A 22,827-nucleotide genomic window follows, 5' to 3' on the forward strand; every position below is an offset into this window, starting at 1 on the left:
AGCTAAAAACTTCAGCACTGCCTGAGCCTCTGTAGGAGACTCACTTCAAACAATGTGGATCAATCACATTAGATGGATACAAAATTTTAAGTCATGGCTGCGTGTTTTGAAATACAGTTTGGAATGTTTGGCTTTCCAAAAATGCAGGTTGACATTGGGTCATCACCATCATTATTCAACTTCTTGTAAATCCCCCTGCCTGATTTTTTATTTTTTTCCCCAGGCAATCGCACATGTTCGAGTGCAGAGTTCACCTGTGTGAACAACCAACCACCCCAGCGGAAATGTATTCCACGTGACTGGGTGTGTGATGGAGACGCCGACTGTGCAGACGCATTAGATGAACATCAAAACTGCTCACGCAGATCCTGTGGCATCAACGAGTTCACCTGTAGCAATGGCCTCTGCATACGCAGCTCCTATAGGTTAGATAAATGAACTCTTTTAAAATATCGCAAATGCCATCTGTTGTTATGCTGTCTGTTTAGCAATGTGAGTTCATCTTTTGTGGCCTGTCTTCTAAAATCAGGTGTGACCGACGTAATGACTGCGGGGACAGCAGTGACGAGCAGAGCTGCATCTATCAGCCGTGCCAGCAACACCAGTTCACCTGCCAGAACGGCCGCTGCGTGTCCCATGACTTTGTCTGCGATGGCGACAATGACTGCGGGGATGAGACTGATGAGCTGGAGCACATGTGCCACACACCAGCACCTACCTGCCCCCCTGGAGAGTTCAGATGTGACAATGGACACTGTATCTCCCTGAGCCAGGTGTGCAACAGGAACGATGACTGCTCTGACAACAGCGATGAGAAGGGATGCGGTGAGTGTGAAGAGATTTACAGAATAGTTCAAGGCGCTGTCAATAATATACTTTTAACCTTTCAGGTTCTTCAGTGTATGTGTCTGCATTTGGGTTCCTGTAGATGGTGCATGCTCCCTCTAGGGGAGATGTCAAAGAAGTGCTTGAGGCGATATGGGAAAGACAGAGAAATACAACCACAAATTGTCAACAACCAGATTTTAGGACAATTGGGCTTTCTGCAATATTATTAAATGCTGCAGTTAGATTATGTATAGCAAATGACTAAGGAGATTCTATGTTGTCTGTAGATACTGAATATAGCATCATCAAATTAAAATACTGCGATTTTGATTATGTCTAAGCATCTCGTATTTATAGTTAAGGTAAGAATGATACGCCACTGTATAGATTAAAAAAACCAATTTGTTCTGACAAGGCAAAAACATACAGCTTGTCATCTTTGTTTCCTCTCTTCTTGATTAGATTAGACAGGACAAAAGTATTTTCTTTGCTGATGACTTTAATGACTTTATTAATATTCTTTTACTGCAGGTGTCAATGAATGCACAGACCCATCCATCCATCACTGTGATCACAATTGCACCGACACACCCACCAGCTTCATCTGCACCTGTCGCCCTGGCTACCGCCTCATGTCTGACAGCAAAACGTGTGACGATATCGATGAGTGTGCAGAGACACCGAGCGTGTGCAGCCAGGTCTGCGAGAACACTGTTGGCTCCTACGTGTGCAAGTGTGCCCCAGGATTCCTCCGAGAGCCGGACGGCCACAGCTGCCGTCAGAACAGCGACATTTCACCCTACCTCATCTTCAGCAATCGCTATTACCTTAGGAACCTATCAACAGACGGACAGGCCTACTCTCTGATCCTGCAGGGCCTGACCAGTGTGGTGGCCATGGACTTTGATCGTGTAGACAAGCGTCTTTATTGGATTGATGTGAGCCGCAGGGTGATTGAGAGGATGTCCTTCAATGGCAGTAACAGAGAGGTGGTGGTCAATGGAGTTCTACATGGGGAGGGCCTCGCAGTTGACTGGATAGCCAGAAAACTCTACTGGGTGGACAGCTTTTTGGATTGTCTCAAAGTGTCTGAACTGGATGGTCGATTTGTGAAGAAACTGGCTGAACACTGCGTTGATGTCAATAACAGCTACTGCTTTGAAAACCCCAGAGCCATTGTGTTGCATCCCAAATATGGGTAAGTCGGGCAGAAGGAAGGCACAAGGGGGAATTATGAATCTTACTGTATCTTATGATAGAGCAGTATATTAATATATCAGTAGGGCCAGTATCATTGGCTGGGCTGCTAATATTGCTTATCACAATATGTTTGGTATCAGCGGAAATGATAGTGGATAGCATGAAAGAAAGTGCAGTGCAATAAATTGCAGAGATAAATGTTTTATAGGCAGAATTATTATGCATATTTGATATTTCTTTGTCTTAATTCAAGTTTATATCAAGTAGTACATTTTATTGCCTTTATTTTATGTGTCTGTAATTTCCTTTCTTTTGTTACTAAGTATAGGGAAAATAGAGACATAATAGTTTGAGACAGAAGTTTTGAAACTATTTTTTAAATAACAATTTAGTTAAGTAAAGGAAATGAGCTCCATTTAAACCCAAGTAAATAATTCTTTATTAATTTATTATTGGTAACTGTTGAATGCCTGTAGACCTGTAAGACTGTTCAGGTTACGCTAGCAGTTAATTGAAATGTATAAATAATGATAGGCAACTCAACTGAATGTTACCTATAATTGGTATCAAATCACATCGTAAAAAATGATAGACTCGTGAAATAAAAAGTTCATTTTTTGGGGGGTTTGATTAGTCATTTTTATTCACAATGTTTTAATTTTTAGTTGAGGCAACTAACTTGCCATCCATCCATCCATCTTCTTCCGCTTATCCGGTAACGGGTCGCGGGGGTAGCAGCTCCAGCAGGGGACCCCAAACTTCCCTTTCCCGAGCCACATTAACCAGCTCCGACTGGGGGATCCCGAGGTGTTCCCAGGCCAGGTTGGAGATATAATCCCTCCACCTAGTCCTGGGTCTTCCCCGAGGCCTCCTCCCAGCTGGACGTGCCTGGAACACCTCCCTAGGGAGGCGCCCAGGGGGCATCCTTACCAGATGCCCGAACCACCTCAACTGGCTCCTTTCGATGCGAAGGAGCAGCAGCTCTACTCCGAGCTCCTCACGGATGACTGAGCTTCTCACCCTATCTCTAAGGGAGATGCCAGCCACCCTCCTGAGGAAACCCATTTCGGCCGCTTGTACCCTGGATCTCGTTCTTTCGGTCATGACCCAGCCTTCATGACCATAGGTGAGGGTAGGAACGAAAACTGACCGTTAGATTGAGAGCTTTGCCTTCTGGCTCAGCTCTCTTTTCGTCACAACGGTGCGATAAATTGAGTGTAATACCACACCCGCTGCGCCGATTCTCCGACCAATCTCCCGCTCCATTGTCCCCTCACTCGCGAACAATACCCCAAGGTACTTGAACTCCTTCACTTGGGGTAAAGACTCATTCCCTACCTGGAGAAGACACTCCATCGGTTTCCTGCTGAGAACCATGGCCTCAGATTTAGAGGTGCTGATCCTCATCCCAGCCGCTTCACACTCGGCTGCGAACCGATCCAGTGAGTGCTGAAGGTCACAGGCCGATGATGCCATCAGGACCACATCATCCGCAAAAAGCAGCGATGAGTTCTAACTTGCCTCTATCTCAAATTTGATGGATCCTTGTCAGAAAGTACTCAAAACAGTTATTCAGTATCTAAAAAAAAAAATCAGTTTGGCTTTTTCTCATACTGAGTGAAAATGAGTGAAACATTTTTGTTCAGAAGTATAGATTCTCTTTTTTCAGATATATGTAGATATGATGTGATCTAAATTAACTTTCTTGGCTCCCTGTTAGATTTGTATACTGGACAGACTGGGGAGACAAAGCCTTTATAGGTCGTGTTGGAATGGATGGAACTAACAAAGTAGCTATCATCACCACCAAGATAGAGTGGCCCAACGGGATCACGATTGACTACACTAATGACAAGCTCTACTGGTCTGATGCCCATCTCAGTTACATCGAGTAAGTCCATTTGTCAGGAATTGATCACACTGTTTTTCCCTACAGTAAAGGCAGTGAGACTTGTAACTCTTTTATTTCTCTTGTCAGATACTCAGACTTGGATGGTAAACACCGACACACAGTGTATGATGGAAATTTGCCTCACCCGTTTGCCCTGACTGTGTTCGAGGACTTTGTTTACTGGACTGACTGGAACACACGCTCAGTAGAGAAAGGCAACAAATATGACGGCTCTGGTCGTCAGGCCCTGGTTAACACCACTCACAGACCATTTGACATCCATGTGTGTCATCCCTACAGACAGCCTATTGGTGAGTTAAAATCTCAAAATCTTGTGATCAAGACCTTTTAGTTTATTATTTTGACATGTCCTCCTTAAGTTGATTTAGGTATAGGTATTGATCACTAGCAGAACAATACCTGGCCTGTATTTACCCAGCTGTGGTGAACTGAGATTGTTTGACCGACTGTGGCTCTTCCTCTGACAGGAAACAATCCTTGTACGGTGAACAATGGAGGCTGCTCTCACCTGTGCCTGATCCGTCATGGGGGGCGGGAACACACCTGTGAGTGCCCGGACCATTTCCTGACTGTCCAAATAGGAGGTGTGACCCGATGCCTTCCCATGTGCACCAGCACCCAGTACAGATGTGCTAACAATGAAAGGTTTGTCAAGATTTCTTCTTGTGGTATGCCTTGTGATCTTTTTATGTGCAGCCTTTTCATTGTTGAACTGACTGTGACATTAGTGGGACTACCATAAACAAATCAAAACACTGTTAGGATGATAGGTTGTTGTTATCTCATGCCAGGGGTTTTGTTCGTATCAAAATTCAAACTTCAGGGGGCTAGTTCACCCGGTAGAGTGTGCGCCCCATGTAGGCTGAGTACTTTGCAGTGGCCCTGGTTTGGATCCAACCGGCGGCCCTTTCATCTCCTCTCTCTCTACTTTCCTGTCTATACACTGTCACTATCAAATAAAGTAAAAAGCCCAAAAAATAATCTTAAAAAATCTTTTTTTTTCAAACTTCAGATTGGATTTGTTATAATCACTCTCTCAATCAAAAAAAATTCTGCTAGGAATATTTACAAAGACTGTAGTGTTCACTTACTCCATTCATAATATTTTATTTCAAAACAGGAATATAATGTACAGTAAATGTCTGTTTGCTGTCTTTGCAATAGAAAAACAGCGTTCCCTGCTGTTTGTGTCATAATATAATCCATCAAAATCCTTCTGTGTTGGCACAAAATGTGCACACACGGTGCAGTGATGGGGTCAGTAGGGGCTACAGATCTTCATTTTTATAAATATAACTGTGTGTAAAAAGTAATGTATTGATATGCATTGATGTCAAATGCTACATGTGCTGCATTTAATTTTTATGGCCACTTACATTTTTGCAGCCTTTCATAGAGTTGTAAGTAGTTGTTTAGTCAATGTAATGAGTTCAGAGTGGTTAAAGGGAGTGACGGAAAGCTTTTTGTGCAACATGTGGAACATTTTTTGCCCTGCCTCTGCTTCAACAGATGTATTCCTATCTGGTGGAAATGTGACGGTCAGAGGGACTGCAGAGACGGCTCAGACGAGCCTTCCACCTGCCCGGCTCGCCACTGCAGGCTCGGCCAGTTTCAGTGCAATGATGGAAACTGCACCAGTCCGCACTTCCTGTGCAACAGCAACCAGGACTGCCACGATGGCTCAGATGAAGACCCTGTGCTGTGTGGTGGGTTGTGTTCTCTAATAGCTATTATTAATTTCTCCAAAATGGAGTGTATTCTTTGTGGCTCACTTTTAGTCTCTGTTATGACATCTCTTATGACTTCATGTAAAAACTACAGCTTCACACCAGTGTGAAACCCACCAGTGGCAGTGTGCAAATAAGCGGTGTATCCCCGAGTCATGGCAGTGCGACGGCGAGGACGACTGTGGCGATCAGTCTGACGAGGACCCTACCCACTGCTCCACCAGGACCTGTCGCCCGGGACAGTTCAAGTGCCGCAATGGACGCTGCATCCCCCAGAACTGGAAATGTGATGTTGATGATGATTGTGGTGACAACTCTGATGAACCGTTAGAGGAGTGTAGTAAGTAATATACACTTTTTCTTTACACAGCTCATGGGTCTTTCTTTAATTGTGCAAGAACTCCCAATCCCAATCTGATTTCCATCAGGGCAGAAACTTTGATGTGGGTGCAGGCACACATTACATGAAGCTTAAACTAATCTTACATTTTGACTCCTTCTGGCATTAAATATCCATGTATTTTGATGTTTATAAAAGTACACCACTTGTTGTCTCCTTTACTTGACAACTGTGGTGTTTTCTCCACAGTGGGACCGGCATATCGATGTGACAACCACACAGAGTTTGACTGCAAGACCAACTACCGATGCGTGCCACTGTGGTCTGTTTGCAACGGCCACAACGACTGCAGGGACAATAGTGATGAGCAGGGCTGTGGTGAGTCTGTGACAAACATCCTTGAGACAGGGCTGAGGTCCTGTTTACATCGTCACAGTGACTTGAAGACTGTTTGTTATTAGAACTGGATATGCTGGCAAAGCTCTCCAGGGAGATCAAGTCACATTTATTCGTTGGCAGTAAGATGATTTCAGAAGTCTCAGAAGATGAAAACAAATTCACAGCATGGAAACAAGATTATGTGTTCAAGGAGTGAGTGAGGGGCAATTAGCCAACACCTCAGCCTCCTGTGGGACATTACACGGTGAGGTACTGGGAGGTGCTGATGGAGAGGGTTTCACCACTCACCCTCCCCCACCATTTGCCTCTCCCTAAGAGCACCACAGATTTATGAGCTGTCCGGTAATATGGTTCTACATATATGTGTGTGTGTGTGTGTGTGTGTGTGTGTGTGTGTGTGTGTGTGTGTGTGTGTGTGTGTGTGTTGTTGCTCTGTCCTTGCATGGGGGCAGGGTTCACACAAGTCTCTTTGTACTTTGCTACGATCCAAACACACTCGCCGCGGCCCTCCCGTCTCTTATCGGAGGCCCTCACTCCATTAGTGCCATGCCGGCGCAGGACGGAAGATCCACGCTAATCTTCCTGTAAGAATGTAGCAGATGGGCCAGGTGGAGGGCTAGGAGGGCAGGACTAGCTAACACTGCGCTATCTTTGACCCCCAGCACTGTGTGGTAGAGACGGCTCAGACCAGCTCTCCTCCACTCCTCTCCCGTCAGTGCTTCCCATCTCCTGCAGTCTTATCCTCTACAGACACATACTAGCATGGCTAGAGGTCACCCATCTGCCCTAGGCACCCTGCTCTCCTCTCTGACTGTTGCAGTTTAATTAAAAAACAAGATGAGTTTCATTTCAAACTGACATTTTATCATCATTACTTAATAGCCTAAAAATGTCCAGGCATAGTCTGCTCTTATTGATCTACTGGAGGATCACCATCTTTTCTCAACACTGTGTCATTCAAAGTTTAATAAACAGACACATGTTGGTGCCATTGTGGTAACAAACTAATGAAGGAGAGCTGTTTAATCTGTGAAACTGGTTGTAGTACACAATATACATTCAGTTGCCACTTAATTAGGTACACCTCATAAATTCAGTTTAATACAACAGCTCTGCAATGATCCAACCCTCATGCACATTTTTTAGAGAGGTGTTTATTCAACTTTGTTTGTTTGTCATTTTGGAGGCTGCAGTTTGTGGTGCTGTTGAACTGTTGTTATACTGAAAGGTGTTTCTAATATTTTGTTCATTTATTTTGTATGCTCCTAATTGTATTTTCTCTTTCAAGTATTTTCATGTAGCATCATGTTATATTAACCTGGTAAAATAATGCCTTGCTCAAGGGCACCTTGGCAGTGCCTAGGAGGTGAACTGGCATCTCTCCAGCTACCAGTCCACCTCCGTACTTCGGTCCGTACAGGGACTTGAACCAGCAACCTCTTCCATTCCCAACCCAACTCCCTACGGACTGAGCTACTGCCACCCCTAAAAGTCACAGATAAAGTTGGTCAATATCTTTTGTCCGGGCAGCATATGCCTATTTGCGTTTATAAATACAAATCTAACCTCATCCTCCAAATACAAAAAGAATGCAGATGCCAAGTGCTCAATCAGTTTCAGACGCACTAAGTCCAGCAAACCTTAAGGTACTCTTTAAATTGAAACAAAGTTCGGTTACACTTTACTTGAAGGTATCTACATAAGAGTGACATGACACTGTCATGAATGTGCCATAAACATTATAAACAAGTCATGAACGTTTATGACATAACACTTCTGTCATTAAGTGTCATTCAGTTTTTGTCATGACAAGTTAGGGTTAGGGTTAGAGTTAGGGTTAGGGTTCATGTGTCATGACAGTGTCATGTGTTCATGATAGTGTCATGTCACTCTTATGTAGATACCTTCAAGTAAAGTATTACCCAAAGTTCTTCAGGCTCTTAGGCAGAGCGAGGAGAAACAATGTACTTAGTTGGAGCATAATGCTTTAAAAGGATGACCAGTTTCATGTTCCTGCTCCTTTCCCAGATGAAGTGACCTGTGATCCTAATGGAGACTTCCGCTGTGACAACCACCGCTGCATCCCGCTGAGATGGAGGTGTGACGGGGACGACGACTGCGGGGACAACTCTGACGAACGCAGCTGCGGTGAGTGCTGTTCACTGTCACTGATAAAGTTACATAGTTCAGCTGCGTTTCAGGTTTTAGATTTTGAGAACTGACGAGAGTGTGAACAGTAAAAAAGCTGGGTACATTGTTTTGGTGTCATCTAAGTGTTTTTTAAGTAGATTTACTTGGGGATGTAAGCTCAGCTTCTGTGAATTGTCCAAATGAAAAGGGAGTGTTGATGGCTCAAGAATAGACCTACTATAATTTTTAATAGACAGCAGGGAGGATTTCTAAGAGGCTCGACACTTCTGCCGGAGTGCTGAGAGAGGTAGTCTTATCAGTTGCTAGAAAAACAGGCTGTCCTCAGCGTGTCAAAAAGAGGGAGTGAAAGAGTCTGTCACCCTTTGCCCTGGAGAATTTAAACATGTCTGAGAACATGCCAGTTAATAGAGATAATGTAGCTTCACAAAGGGCAAACAGAGACTGGGGTTAAATCATGGTGGTACCGCTCCCCTTGTTGCTGTGCTGCTGATGCCAGGGGTGAGCTCACTGCAGAGTAACGGCTGCACATACAGCTTGTATGAATGTGGGTGTGAGGAGGAAAAAAATAATAGACAGCATTTAAAAACCCTTCACAGGTTTGAGAAATGTGTCAAAGTTGAATGAAAGACACAGAAGAGCTTTTGACATCCATCAGATTAATGTGTCTGTGTAATGGAAGTTCAATAAACACAAAATTTACTTCTGCACTTGCTTGATTTCACATTTTCTGTTTTCGTGTTTTCCCTCAGCACCACGCGCGTGCACAGAGAGCGAGTTTCGTTGTGAAAATCTCCGCTGCATTCCCGACCGTTGGGTCTGTGACCATGACAACGACTGTGAGGACAACTCGGATGAAAGGGACTGTGGTAAGTGGAGGCTCTTTGTTGGCCTGGTTGTTTGTGAGTAACGGAGGGCTGCACTAAACAAAGAAGCAAAACAACTTCACGTTTTGAACCACAGATAGACAGGACCACCAATAGTCATCTATTTAAAAATAGTTTATTCACTCTGCTGAAACTGAGGGATTTCTTCCTTACAGTGCTGGCAGAACACTGTTTTAGAAGTTCAAGTTTCACTGAACATCACATATCAAGAAGTTATTCTAGATGAGATACATGAAATTAAAGAGTATTTCCCAATGTAGGAATAAAGGAAAGAAATGTGGGGATTTTGGACAAAGAAGAAGCTAGTGCCCTTTTCCATGAGTGGTGTATAGTTGAATGTGAAGTAATAGTGCTGGTTTGGCTGTGTTGCAGAGTTGCGGACTTGTCATCCCGGTTACTTTCAGTGTGGCAGTGGACACTGTATCGCTGAACGCTTCAAATGCGATGGCAACGCTGACTGTCTGGACTATACAGATGAGACGTTTTGTCGTAAGTGTCCAGCAGAGTGTTTTTTTCACTTTTTGGTGATAATTACTGTCTCCATCACAAAAAAAGAGCTTTAACATAAGTGAATGTAGCATGCACCACATGTTCTTTTTTATCACTGACTTTCAGCGACCCGCTTTCCCAACGGCACATACTGCGCGCCCTTCCTGTTTGAGTGCAAGAACCACGTATGCGTCCAGTCTCATTGGAAATGCGACGGAGACAATGACTGTGGAGATAATTCAGACGAGGAGCTTCACCTCTGCTGTAAGAAGTGACATAAACAATCATAAAAACCCAAGCTTATTAGATTCTTGCTAAGAACCTGGCAAACTTAATATTGGCTCACTATTTGTAAGTGAATGTGTTGAAGGTTTTCTTGAGACTTTCTGTTCATCCACAGTGGAAATCCAGTGTGAGACTCCGTTCCGTTTCCGCTGTGACAACAACCGCTGCATCTACAGCCACGAGCTGTGTAACTCTGTTGATGACTGTGGTGACGGCTCTGATGAGAGACAGGAAAACTGTGAGTATGAGAGTTTGTAGCTCATTCATCTACTCAAACGTATGTCAGGTTCTATTTTACTGTTTTGAACATGCATCTACAGCATCTCTTGAGTCGATATATTTGTCTCCATCTAGGCCAAAGTCCCACTCATGGACCCTGTACAGATGATGAGTACAAATGCAGTAACGGACAATGCATCCCTCTGCAGTATGCCTGTGATGATTATGATGACTGTGGAGAACAGTCGGATGAGCTTGGCTGCCGTGAGTACATTAACAAAGAGCATGTTAGTAACGGTTTGAGAAAGATGGATTGAGAAATTAAATATCTTTTCAAACTTGCAGGTGTACTACAATTAAGATAAATAAAATAACTAGTTTCCAACTGAGTTAGCACAGTCAGACCAGTACTAAGTTAAATGGACATATACGCACTATAATGCCATGAACCAACTGTGATAATTTATATATCGACTTCAACTGGACTGTACCTGACTGGGTGCAAGAATAAAAACAGGACATATTGTAAGTACTATACAGTTACCTACATGTCTAGTTCGACATTCAGTGTGTTTTTTGTATTTGCTCCTGTCAGACCATGGCAGTGGACACACCTGCAGTAACAACATCTGTGAACACAACTGTACCGACCTGACGCAGGGAGGCATCATCTGTTCATGCAGGCCCGGCTACAAGCCCAGAACGACAGAAAAACACACTTGTGAAGGTAAACGTCACATCAATTAGTCGCGTCACATACTCAATCCATTTCAACACTGACACAGAAATAGTTTTCTACATTCAATTGATGTTTTTCTCTTTTTTTTCTCCATTGTCTTCTGCTTTTGGAAACAGACGTGAATGAGTGTGAGGTGTACGGCACGTGTCCTCAGCAGTGCAAAAACACGAAGGGCAGTTATGAGTGTTTTTGTGCTGAAGGCTTTCTCTCTTTTGGTGAGCCGCATGGGACAGAGTGCGCTGCCCAGGGTAAGACGTTCACACGTAGTAGTTTGTGTGTTAAGCCAAATTTTTGCATGCAACAATTGCATTCATTGCACCTTCATTTTTGTATAGGAAACCCACCGGTGCTGCTGTTGCCAGACAACATTCGCATCCGTCGTTTCAACCTGTCCTCTGAGCAGTATTCAGATTATGTGGACAACGCTGAGCACATCCAAGCCTTAGACTACCTGTGGGATCCAGAGGGACAAGGACTCAGTAAGACTTCTACTGTAAACCTTTTTAAGGTTGTTGTTGTTGTTGTTAGCTACAGTCAATATAAAAGTTTGGATAACCTTTATCCCCTGATGCTGTAGGTGTTGTGTACTGGACAGTTCTTGGTCGGGGATCTCAGTTTGGCTCTATCAAACGCGCCTACATGACCACATTTAACGATCACGGCAACAACCCAGTGAAAGAAGTGGATCTGAATCTGAGATACATCGCTAATCCTGACGGCATCGCTGTGGACTGGGTTGGCGGGTAATTCACCAAGATTATGATATAACCATTCGCAGAGGATGCTTAAATTCTGTTCAGTTGCTCAGTATGTATTTAAAACCTTTTACAGGCACATTTACTGGACAGATTCAGGCACCAATCGAATTGAAGTGGCCAAACTAGATGGACGCTACAGGAAGTGGTTGATCCACACAGACCTGGACCAGCCCGCTGCTATTGTTGTCAATCCATCAATCGGGTATGAGGATGTAGAGCTTTGGTGTAAAAAAATATGTTGTCTGCATCCTTAATTCCTTTGTACAGTATGAAGAGGTTTTGTATCCGGACAAAAAATTATGTTTTGTCTCTGTGATAATTTCTGTGTTGGCAGAATGATGTACTGGACAGACTGGGGCAGGAAACCCAGAATAGAATCAGCGTGGATGGACGGTCGGCACAGAGAGGTGCTGGTGAGGGAGGAGGACCTGGGCTGGCCTACTGGGCTGGCTCTGGACTATCTGAATGGGAATAGGATCTACTGGTGTGACTCCAAAGAAAACATCATTGAGTCCATGAAGCCTGATGGCACAGACAGGAAGATTGTCATATCAGGAGGTCAGAACAATGACAGCCAGTCTGCAGAAATACAAACAGATATGACGTTTAATGGGCAGGACTAATATGTAAAGTGTTTTATTCAAATAACAGCAGCGGTTATTTAAAGTGTTGTTTTTTCTCTTTTTCAGACATTGGCCATCCCTACAGTCTGGATGTGTTTGAGGGGCACGTGTACTGGACAACGAAAGAGAAAGGTGAAGTGTGGAGGACTCACAAGTTTGGGAAAGGACATAAAGTCAAAGTTCTAACCATCAACCCCTGGCTCACTCAAGTCCGCATTTACCAGGAGCAGCGACACAACCAGTCAGGTCAGAACACAGAAGGATTCATATAAAGAGAAAGAAAGTTGTGCTATTGTATGTCATGTTTACATAAAGTGATGTTGGATTATTGCTGACACACTCATGCTTAATGTAGTGGCCTGTAAAAAGGCTTGTAAGACATATTAAGAAAAGGTTCTCAGTATGCCACATTGTAAAAATAAAAATTATAAATGGATTTGACAACTTTATGCGGCAACTTTTGCTTTTTTACACTTCATTCTGAATGTATTTACTACTTCAAACTAAAAGTACAGAAGAGAAGAGGAGCTAGTAATCAGCAGTTATGTTTTGAAATGTCATTTTCTAATCTTTATTTAACAAGGAAAACTTCATTGAGAGTAACAATCTTTGTTTCCACTTTTCCTGACCAAGAAATACAGCAATAACAAATAGTTACAGACTAACAACATAAGATAGATAACACAAAATATGCCTTGGAATCAATGCTATTATAAAAAAGAAATTATAAAATCCCTGCTCTGAACAATATCTTAGTGTTATTCTTTGTGCTCTTTCCTCTTCAGTACAAAACCCTTGTAAGAATGTGTGCAGTCATCTCTGTCTCCTCCGGCCTGGTGGATACACCTGCGCCTGCCCTCAAGGGTCCTCTCCGGTGCAGTTTGACTCCAATGAATGTGATGCAGGTAAACAACAGCCTGAGTGCATCTGCTGCCTGCACTCTTGTGTTGGCTGCTGTGTTGCATCATCACTTTGCATTTGTTAACCTATTCTACGTATGTGCCTGGCTGCTCCTGTGCGGTTTTGTGAAACTGTGGTGTGATATTGTTTTGTTGTTGATTGTGTGTATGCCTGGCTTTTGCTCCTGCAGCCATTGAGCCACCCGTTGTAATGCCCCCTGCATGTAGATGCATGAATGGTGGAACCTGCTACACTGATGAAGGCGGGCTGCCCAAGTGCAAGTGAGTTTAGTAGTAGGTGCCGTTCACACCAGTGATTGATTGATTGATTGATTGATTGATTGATTGATTGATTGATTGATTGATTGATTGGTTGATTGGTTGATTGATTGGTTGATTCTCCATCAGTCATATCCAGTAATGCCTGAAATTCTACTTTTTCTAAATATACTTCAAGATGTTGTTTACCTATGTAAGAAAATAATGACTTTCTGCAGATGTCCATACGGTTACCTGGGCAGCTATTGTGAGATGGGGAAGTCAAGGGGCGCTCCAGCAGGAACAGGTACTGTAATTCGCCCATTATCTAAGCTACATTTTGTCTCTGCTTTAACTTGAAGTGTCGACTAAACTAATTCTAAAATGAAACAAAATAATTGGAGTCCTCTCTACACATGCACTGGTTGACATGTGGGACCTGCTGCACAGTAACAGTCATGATCTGTTGGCTTTACAAAAACAGTCCTCAGCAATTACTAAAGATGTTGACTTGCCAAAATCACACATTTCCTTAATAAATAGCCATGTAATACTTCAACTGATCACTGTTTAACTTCTCTAATGGTTTAGCAAACTAATGGGTCATCCAAGGGCCTAAACAGTTAAGGACTAGTCAGCAAAATGTTTAGTAGGAATGTTTATAATCAGCACATTATTGCAAGTGTCTAAAATGCATACAACTAAATATTGTCTACTGTTTCTGTAGCTGTGGCTGTTCTACTGGCAGTTATTATCATCCTGATCACTGGAGCTTTGGCTGTCGGCGTTTTCCTCAACTACAAACGAACAGGATCTTTCATCCCCTCCATGCCCAAACTACCCAGGTATCTTGGTGCTCTTGTTTTTGATTCTTTTTTTGACTCTCTGTTTTTTTTGTGCTTACAAATGAATACTGTACTACAGTTAATGCATGCAGAATTTAGATCAAAGTTCAAATTGAAGTGTTTTGTTTTTATCTAGCCTCAGCAGCCTGGTGAAATCCGGTGACACAGGGAATGGGGTGACGTTTCGCTCGGGTGATAACGTTGATCTCGGACCATCACACATTGGAGTGTCATTCATTGACACAGCCATGCAGATGGTGAGTCCTTGAAGGAGTCTTATTAGCAGTTAATATTCACTAAAAGTGTACTATCAGCATTTCTGACTCACAAACTAGTGCATTCTAGCATAGTGCAACTAGCATTCCTTCTAGAACTGCTTGTGTCAGCAGCAGTTGGGAAAAAAATTAATGTGTCTTTAATGACTATGAAAATACATTTTATCAAAATGATATCCCTATAGGACGATAATTTCGCCATGGAAGCTGGGAGGCAGCCAATCACGTTTGAGAACCCGTTATACGCCACAGCTCCTGGAGCATCCAGTGATCCTGCTGTCATTCATGCCACACAGGTACTCATTAATAAATGAATGAGGGATTTTTTCCCCCCACATTAATCCCACATGTAAACTAAGACTTCCAGCAGTTGACACTTTCCAAAGAAAAACATAGCATAGCTGCAAACAACATACTGCACATGGTTCAGTTGTTTTCATCATTTCAGCATCTTCCAATAGAAAGTAATCTCTTTTTAGTTTTTTTAGTAAAATACCCACACGCTGCTGTGTCATTCCAAATGTTTTTTTGTTTTTTTTCATTCAACATGGACATGACAGCTTCTTTAGGTCCTTAGGAAAATGGTTTGAGGTCAAAACATTGTCATGTCCATGTAGAATTAAAGAAAAATCTGTCAGATAATCGTTATCCAGCACCTTCAGAGAATATATGGATGTACTGTACGTGCGGCTCCTGATTATTTTGTTAAACTATCAAAATTAAAGAAAATATTATTAGTTAAGCCAATAAGATCAACCGTCATGGTTGATGAAACTGACATGACAACCTACTTCTTAACAGGTGACTGTTAATGTGAGTGGCGAACAGTTGGAGAACAAGTTTGTGAACCCGGCGTATCGCGAAGATCAGAGTGCGGGCGTTGTGAACACATCTTCTGTCAGCACCAAACCTGTGCAGGTGAGTCAAGTATACAGTATGTCCATATAACACTAAGCTAAATTATTATTATTTTTAAATGTGATGCCACCTCACTGTGTGCTTGATTGCAGGAGTCAAAGTGGAGCCTTTTCAAGCGAAAATTAATGCCAAGCACCACATTTGAAAACCCTTCATATTCAGAGGTAAGTTTGGACATGGGAGTCACAATGAAAAATGTTAGTTGCTTGAGTTTGGACCCCGAAGTGCAGAGACAGGAGACAGAGAGCGATTCAAGGGTGTGTATTAACAAAAAGTCACTTAGTAACTGGCAGGGAAGGCTGCAGTCAAAGGCTGGCTCGGAGGAGGGGAGAAATATAAAAACACCCAAACACAAAATACACATTTTTAGGACACCAGTTACAAAATAGAAAGTACAGGTATTGTTTCGGCTTACCCTCTGCATTGTTTTACAGATGAAGGATGAAAAGCCTGTAGGAAGCACTGGGGACTCTTCTGCCCCTGAGCCCTCTCCGTTTGTCCCCCCCGCCAAACCTCAGAAGAGGGATCGTCCGAACACCTTTTCGCCAACCGAGGACAGTTTCAAAGACACAGCCAACCTCGTGAAAGAGGACAGCGACGTATAACCCCCCCTCTCACCGACGGGAATTGAAAAAAAGAAACACACTTTGCACAGAATTTATTTTTTTATGCAGTCTGTGTACAAAAACTTGATTGTTTTAGGAAAAGAGAAATACATTTCTACAGAATGAAGAAAAAAAGTCTTCTGTGACTATGCCTTCTGACATTTCTTATGCCAATTCTTGTGTTAATGTTTTCTTTATTCTAATGTACAATATGTATATCTTTGCACTGAAGCTGCTGATAGAAATGTTGATAAATAAGTTGTATATTTGTAAATTTGAACAGTAAGATTTTGTCAGAAAATATCTTTGAAATAGATCCTATGAATAGTTTAACAAACACAATTACACAGATGATAAAAAAAGTGAGCTGCATTCTGAATGTACAGTACTTATATGATCGAAGGTTATTAGAGAAATGTGTGATGTGAATGATATTTTTTTTTTTGCCACTGAACAAAACTGAAGATGTATTTACTTCATCTTTCATGTTTATATACCTCATTTCAGGGCTGGAAACTAAACAAAAGCAAGACAAAAATAATTGGATTTTAACTTATGCCATTCAATTTTTCAAAGATATGTGCTCCAGTATAATCAGATGCATAAAATGTGTGCGAAGCATACTCGTACTTAATCAAACTCATTATGTTCCCTGACTTTATGACTTTGAATCAACGTGATCATTTCTTTTAGTAATGATATTGGAACGATGGCCAAAATTGTTTGGAGCAATTGAACATGCCCGTGTTTGTTTTGCATGGAAATTAATTGATGTAGTTGATTATCTTGAAAAAGCAACACGACCTGAGGATGCAGATGTAAATGGCTGTTTTTTTAAACATGGTGAATAAATTCTTAACTTCACAGAATGATTTATTTTGTATCATAATGAGAACAAATAAAAACGGTATCTGTGATCATCCACAACATGCCCATATGGTTTAAATTGCTGCTGCTGAGATGTGAAATGAATACATTTCCTATTTTGTAACACAGTCTTGACACTTAAAAGAACTTTTGTCACAATATATTTTATTTTATCATTTTCACAAAATGATCAGTCATACTGTTCAGTTAAGTGGCCTGTTAGACATGTCTTTTGTCCTTAGGTAACGGAAGAAGCACATTGATAACAAAGTCTGACACAAAAGAAGGGAGGTAGGACAGAGGAATCCAAAATAACTTGGCATCCCAGCCTGCACCATAACGTGTGCGTGGGAAGCGAGCTGTCAGTGCATGCTCCATACACCTGGTCACCTTAGAGATATCTGGACTGCATAAGATGCCCATAGAGAATTCCTGAGCTTTCACATCTGACAGGGAAAAACAAAGCAGAGGAGTCATTCAGATTCAATTCCTATTTATTTGACACTATTTGTTGCTGAATGCCATCAACTGTACTTCCACTCACAGTCATCCAGGTATGTGTCGCCATAGGAGTCTTTGACATCTTGAGGGAGATGGGTCCACAGCCTCCTCTGGTCAGCTTCAATAAGATCTAGACTGGTAACACCTGTCTTGAAGAAACCCGGCTCAATAATGCTCACTTTGATGCCAAAGTGCTGCATGTCCCTCCTGGGCAGAAGAAGCAGAACATTGTGTTTCCTTAGTGTAGCTGGACAGCTTTATATTGACGATTTTCCTTTAAAAGTAGGCTTATATCATGTTAAAAAATATTTTTTTTTGCAGATGACTAGTTGTCAGTCTTTTGCAAGTAAACGCAGTGGTAGAAAGTAGCAACCGTAAATACATTTACTCAAGTACTGTACTGAAATACAATTTTGAGATACTCGTACTACCATTTCATACAACTTTATACATCTACAGTACTTCACTACATTTCAGAGAGAAATATTGTACTTTTTACTTCACTACATTTATTTGAAAGCCATAGTTATTCACTTTTAAAGTTCACAACTTACATTGAAAAACATATAATAAGCTTATGAAACTCATTGTTAAAGATTAAATCAGAGGCAATCACTACTACTAAAAAAACTACTGGGAAAAACTGTGAATGTGTGCTAAACATGCAGGTTTTTGTTTTGTTTATAATAACCCATTTGCAGAATTTCCTATCTCAAGAGAATGTAATCAATATGTTTTCTTCCCACTACCTGAGGCTGTCGGAGAAGGCTTCCACTCCCCATTTGGACAGGCAGTACCCTCCACCAGTGAGAGACAGTCTGCCCAAAATACTGGCCGTATTTACCACCCTGCCGTGGGCCTTTTTCAGCAGAGGCAGAAACTGGAGCGTCACCTCAATAACTCCAATCAGATTCACATCTAAAACCTTTGTGAAATCCTCCAACTGCATCCAGTCTGTTGGACCGATGGGGACGGACCTGCCGGCATTATTCACCAGACCCCACAGACCTGCAGAGAAAAGAGGCAGGAACGTTACCAACTTCTGATCTTTATCTCTCTTTTGTCGATAGAAGAGAATGTTTTTGATTTATTATCTTCAGAAATATTTAAAATGTCTTTGCAGTTACAACTGGCTTGATTCCTTCCTCATCAATATACGTACATCTATAGTTTAGAGTGCTTTATACTGTATGCCTCATCTGACCAGCAGCAAACTGTCTGAATTAAAGGCTAAAAAAGGTCTTGATCTACCGGTTCTTTTCACATTACATACTTTTGCACACTACAGATATTTCAAATCTGTACATTTTATCTAAACCACTGATTGTCCTGCACTAATCTCTAATTCTTGGTATCTCTACACAGCATTTAACACATTAAGCGGAGCCTTCCTCCCTCTGTAAACTCAGTTGTGTATATTGTTTTTATGTATTTGTATATTTAACAAATTATTATTTCCATTATGGATTAATCTGCCAATCATTTTCTCAATTAATGGGTTCGTTGATCTATAAAAATGTAAAAAATAATATAAATAAATAATTTTGAAGAACCTGAGGTGACATTTTTAAATGACATTTTTTTTATCTGTAATTGATGTGTGTATGCATTTATATTTGTTTCCATGACACGTTTTTTGACCTTAAATTGACCCTAAATTACTTCATCTTATTCTCATTCTGTTTTCATGTTTCTTTATTTTGCTGCACTGACACCAGTACAGAAAGAACAGAAACTCTTCTACACATGCTCTTGATGAATAAGGTCTGATTCTGAAAAGTTATATAATTTTCTATAAAATATGGCTGATTTTCCCCAGAGGTAATGATGGTGGAATGAGACTAATCCAATCAGTACATAGAACATACTGTATAGTGTTTGTGAGTTATGTCCACTACTCAACCCAACACAGACAGTCTAGGCATATTCACTACTTCCAATAAAGTAAAGTCTAAAAAGCTTCTAAAAGGTTTACTCTCAGGTCAGGATAAACTTTGAATCAAATCTGTAGTTCAGATTTATGTTTGGAGAATATTTACTATGTTCCTGGCTTTAAAATATGCAGACTATGAGGTAAGTATTTTCTCCCTCCTCTTTACAAAATATAGGGTGTGCTAAAGATATCAGTAGGAGGATGATGAGTTGATGATGGGATGGTCCAGGTTGCCTTTATCTCTCCCAGTGCCTCACTCTGACTGGCACCCTATCTGTGTGTACCCCCTGCTGCTTTCCACCGGGCTCACCTCGCTCTCCGACTTCTTTGCTCACAAACTCCAACGCCCTCCTGATACTCGCACTGTCTGTAACATTCAGCATGAGGGTCTTCAGTCTGGGGGAGGCCGCTGTTGCCAAATCTGCTGCACCTTTCTCTGTGAGACATGCAGCCATGACGTGGAAGCCTTTTTCATCCAGCTGCCTGGCCAGCAGATTCCCAAAGCCGCTGTCACAGCCTGTGATGAACACATGCTTCTGGCTGAAGCCATCAACCTTGTAGGAATCTCTGATGTACCAGCGGACGGCAGTAAGAGTGGCCAGAAGTAAAGCACAGCTTAAGGCCAGGTGTGACAGGATTGCCTAAAACACACAATCCACGGCTTTGACTTCATGCCTCTTTTTTTCTTCTAAATATTCTACACACATTCTCTGTAAAATGTAAATAAAAAAGTGAATATGTATGCAAAGAGTGCAAACAAAGAGAAATCAACTTACCTCTAATAAATATATTGTCAGATTGTCAGTTGACACCTGAGTGAAGAAACTTGAGATGTATTTCTTCAGTTCAAAACATTTAAGATCCCATACACAGAAGCATAATGATTAACATTGAACAACCCATTCCCATCCTCATTATTCCTTATCCTTAGAGGTAATAAGCAGCCTCCGAAGGCCCAATAGGCTGTTTTTATGTATCAGTTGGTTTGTAATAATGTGATTAACTGCACATTGACTTGGGGATATGCGCCACTAACAAAGACACGTTATTGGAATTAAAGAGCAATGTAACCCCTCATTTAACTTGAACACTCACCCCTTCACATAATCAAAAAAAAATTTCAAACTCATAGGTCTGCCTCAAAATGTGCATGGTGCATGTTCCTAATACTGCAGGGTATTTTGCGGAGAACTTTTAACATAAAGTCGATAACGGTTTTGTCTATGCAAAAAATCATTTAAAAAGTAGTGCCCAGGTTTGGGAACGAAAATCATTTTCTAGCCACTTTTTCCTAGTTCACCTTATGGCCTATAAACAAATGTGTTTAACCAGAGCTAATTTCTGCTCCAGCGCCATCTAGTGGCAGTGGGTAAATCTGGCCATGGCAGTAATGCACACTAGACAGGATACTTCCAATATTTTAACTAAAAGCAGGGTTTATATATCTATTTTGTATCCCTCATATCTACTGATTGAACGTGAATCCCTATTTAATAACATAATATAATAATAATGATAATATAAGATAACTATATTATACCGTCACCAAATCTCTGAAGGAAATATTGTATTTTTTGTTCTCTAATACATTTAACTGACATTTTTGCATAATGAGTCCTTGAGTGAATGAGTGCTTCTTCTTCTGATACTTTAAGTAGGCTACATTTTCTAAAGCATTTTTTGCATTGTGCTTACAACTTTTACTTAAGTGAAGGATCTGAATACTTCCTCCACCACTGTGCTATACTAACACATGCACTGGACTTTGTTTGTGATTCTTTACATATCATAAACAAAACCCTATTCAACTCCATTGTGCTTGGTTTTAGCAGATGAGATAAAACCAAGCCTAAATGCGTATCTTAACGCCACAAAAGGTAAGTGGGAAAAAAAGTTTCGTTTTTGATGAACTGATCCTTTAATGCAACAATATCTCTCAACCATCAGTTGGCATCAAATCTCATTATGCTGGTCCGTGTAAAAATAATTAATAGTTTAATCGTGTCTTTTCTTTAATTTTAAAGGAAGTTAAGGTTATATCCAGATTCTGTTTGGGAGCTCCTATTTCCCACTGCAAGTTCGCTATACTATTTCATACACTACCTGACTGGGCTCAACACCATAGATTATACAACTGTATGACTCACAGTCACACCAGACTGTAAAAAAGGCTCACACGGACAGAGACCACCCACGCCAGAGACAGTTTAGAACCTGACACGGCTCACACACACACTGAATAATCCAAAACGTTTTTGTCACGAAAACCCACGCGAGAAGTGACACGGGAGATGACGTAAACCATACGCAAAACAAGATTTTTGGATGTCCGCCAGAAACGAGCGCTCCAAGTTTGTAGCTGATTTGCAGCGATTAAACAAAATAGAAAAATACATTTTAGACAGAGCGCCTTTAAGGGGTGTTGTCGTTGGCAAAAATAACCTTATCGTTTCCACACGTATTTACTACTTATAGTCTGTTTTCTTCTAGGTGCAACAACAACAACAACAACTTTGGTTCATGTTTCAAATGCAACACTAAATGCAAACTACAGTCAAGTACAAGCGACAGCTGGTTCTCTGGTAATGAACATCAAAGCCATGTAACAATAATGCAAGTTGTGTAAAATAAAAAATAAAAAATAATGCAAACATACCATGGCTAAGATGCGTCTTCCTCATCAGACAATAACTGATAAAGTGACAATCCTTTCTCAGTCAAGTTGTGTCAGGGTGTGATGATCAGTGTGTCTAGTGTCAAGGTCCATAGTAGATATAACGGAAGGGTTAAATGTTTCACCATTATGGGGTTGTGTAATAGACAACACTAGATTACATGACCCATGGTTTTGATAACTGCATTCCCCTTTTACCTCAAATCAACCTTGAAAACACAAAATCTCAGGCCAAAGGTCCCAGACTGCCTATGTATTTCATATTGAAGGGAAATCAACATTAAGAATCTGAATACTGGTTTAAACAGAGCCATTGGAGCCAAAGTCCCATCAAGAAAAAAAAAAGCTTTGCAAGCTGAATTTGTTGTGACTGTGTTTAACATCATATGACTTAACCCTTGTACATATATTTAAAATGACTCTGATGTTATGTAATGAAAAAATGGCTCAATCTGGTGGACAATAGTAAAAACAGTTTTGAAGCCAGGGCTCTAGATT

At 41.3% G+C, this 22,827-nt stretch overlaps 2 protein-coding genes across 6 annotated transcripts in view; one reads left to right on the top strand and one right to left on the bottom strand.

Moving 5' to 3' along the window:
* lrp2a (low density lipoprotein receptor-related protein 2a) overlaps positions 1-17,216 on the top strand; it is a 47,580-nt gene extending 30,364 nt beyond the window's left edge. For all 4 annotated transcript variants that reach the window (XM_031298073.2, XM_031298063.2, XM_031298080.2 and 1 more), the window contains 31 exons: positions 224-425; positions 530-825; positions 1,360-2,026; positions 3,749-3,919; positions 4,007-4,230; positions 4,408-4,585; positions 5,450-5,646; positions 5,762-6,007; positions 6,257-6,385; positions 8,435-8,554; positions 9,307-9,423; positions 9,814-9,930; positions 10,057-10,194; positions 10,331-10,453; positions 10,570-10,698; positions 11,030-11,161; positions 11,290-11,421; positions 11,509-11,652; positions 11,751-11,916; positions 12,005-12,133; positions 12,266-12,489; positions 12,621-12,800; positions 13,340-13,459; positions 13,645-13,735; positions 13,951-14,018; positions 14,439-14,556; positions 14,693-14,813; positions 15,017-15,127; positions 15,633-15,749; positions 15,842-15,913; positions 16,184-17,216. In XM_031298073.2, coding sequence (XP_031153933.2) covers positions 224-425; positions 530-825; positions 1,360-2,026; positions 3,749-3,919; positions 4,007-4,230; positions 4,408-4,585; positions 5,450-5,646; positions 5,762-6,007; positions 6,257-6,385; positions 8,435-8,554; positions 9,307-9,423; positions 9,814-9,930; positions 10,057-10,194; positions 10,331-10,453; positions 10,570-10,698; positions 11,030-11,161; positions 11,290-11,421; positions 11,509-11,652; positions 11,751-11,916; positions 12,005-12,133; positions 12,266-12,489; positions 12,621-12,800; positions 13,340-13,459; positions 13,645-13,735; positions 13,951-14,018; positions 14,439-14,556; positions 14,693-14,813; positions 15,017-15,127; positions 15,633-15,749; positions 15,842-15,913; positions 16,184-16,354 — 5,150 coding nt within the window. In that variant the 3' untranslated portion in view covers positions 16,355-17,216. The remainder of the gene's footprint in view (positions 1-223; positions 426-529; positions 826-1,359; positions 2,027-3,748; positions 3,920-4,006; positions 4,231-4,407; positions 4,586-5,449; positions 5,647-5,761; positions 6,008-6,256; positions 6,386-8,434; positions 8,555-9,306; positions 9,424-9,813; positions 9,931-10,056; positions 10,195-10,330; positions 10,454-10,569; positions 10,699-11,029; positions 11,162-11,289; positions 11,422-11,508; positions 11,653-11,750; positions 11,917-12,004; positions 12,134-12,265; positions 12,490-12,620; positions 12,801-13,339; positions 13,460-13,644; positions 13,736-13,950; positions 14,019-14,438; positions 14,557-14,692; positions 14,814-15,016; positions 15,128-15,632; positions 15,750-15,841; positions 15,914-16,183) is intronic.
* On the bottom strand, positions 16,393-22,799 carry rdh1 (retinol dehydrogenase 1). 2 transcript variants are annotated; one of them, XM_031298148.2, is made up of 6 exons: positions 22,312-22,793; positions 20,432-20,467; positions 19,966-20,296; positions 18,472-18,730; positions 17,766-17,929; positions 16,393-17,667 (listed from the first exon to the last, which is right to left on the bottom strand). In XM_031298148.2, the coding sequence occupies exons 1-6, from the start codon at positions 22,312-22,314 to the stop codon at positions 17,441-17,443; spliced, it is 1,020 nt and encodes a 339-aa protein (XP_031154008.1). In that variant the 5' UTR covers positions 22,315-22,793; the 3' UTR covers positions 16,393-17,440. The 2 variants fall into 2 exon arrangements, with proteins under 2 accessions (XP_031154008.1, XP_031153999.1); XM_031298139.2 differs by having other exon boundaries at positions 16,402-17,667; positions 20,432-20,494; positions 22,312-22,799.
* Between the last annotated feature and the right edge of the window lie 28 nt (positions 22,800-22,827).

This window comes from Sander lucioperca, chromosome 8 (genome assembly GCF_008315115.2).
Source record: "Sander lucioperca isolate FBNREF2018 chromosome 8, SLUC_FBN_1.2, whole genome shotgun sequence".
Lineage (NCBI taxonomy): Eukaryota > Metazoa > Chordata > Actinopteri > Perciformes > Percidae > Sander > Sander lucioperca.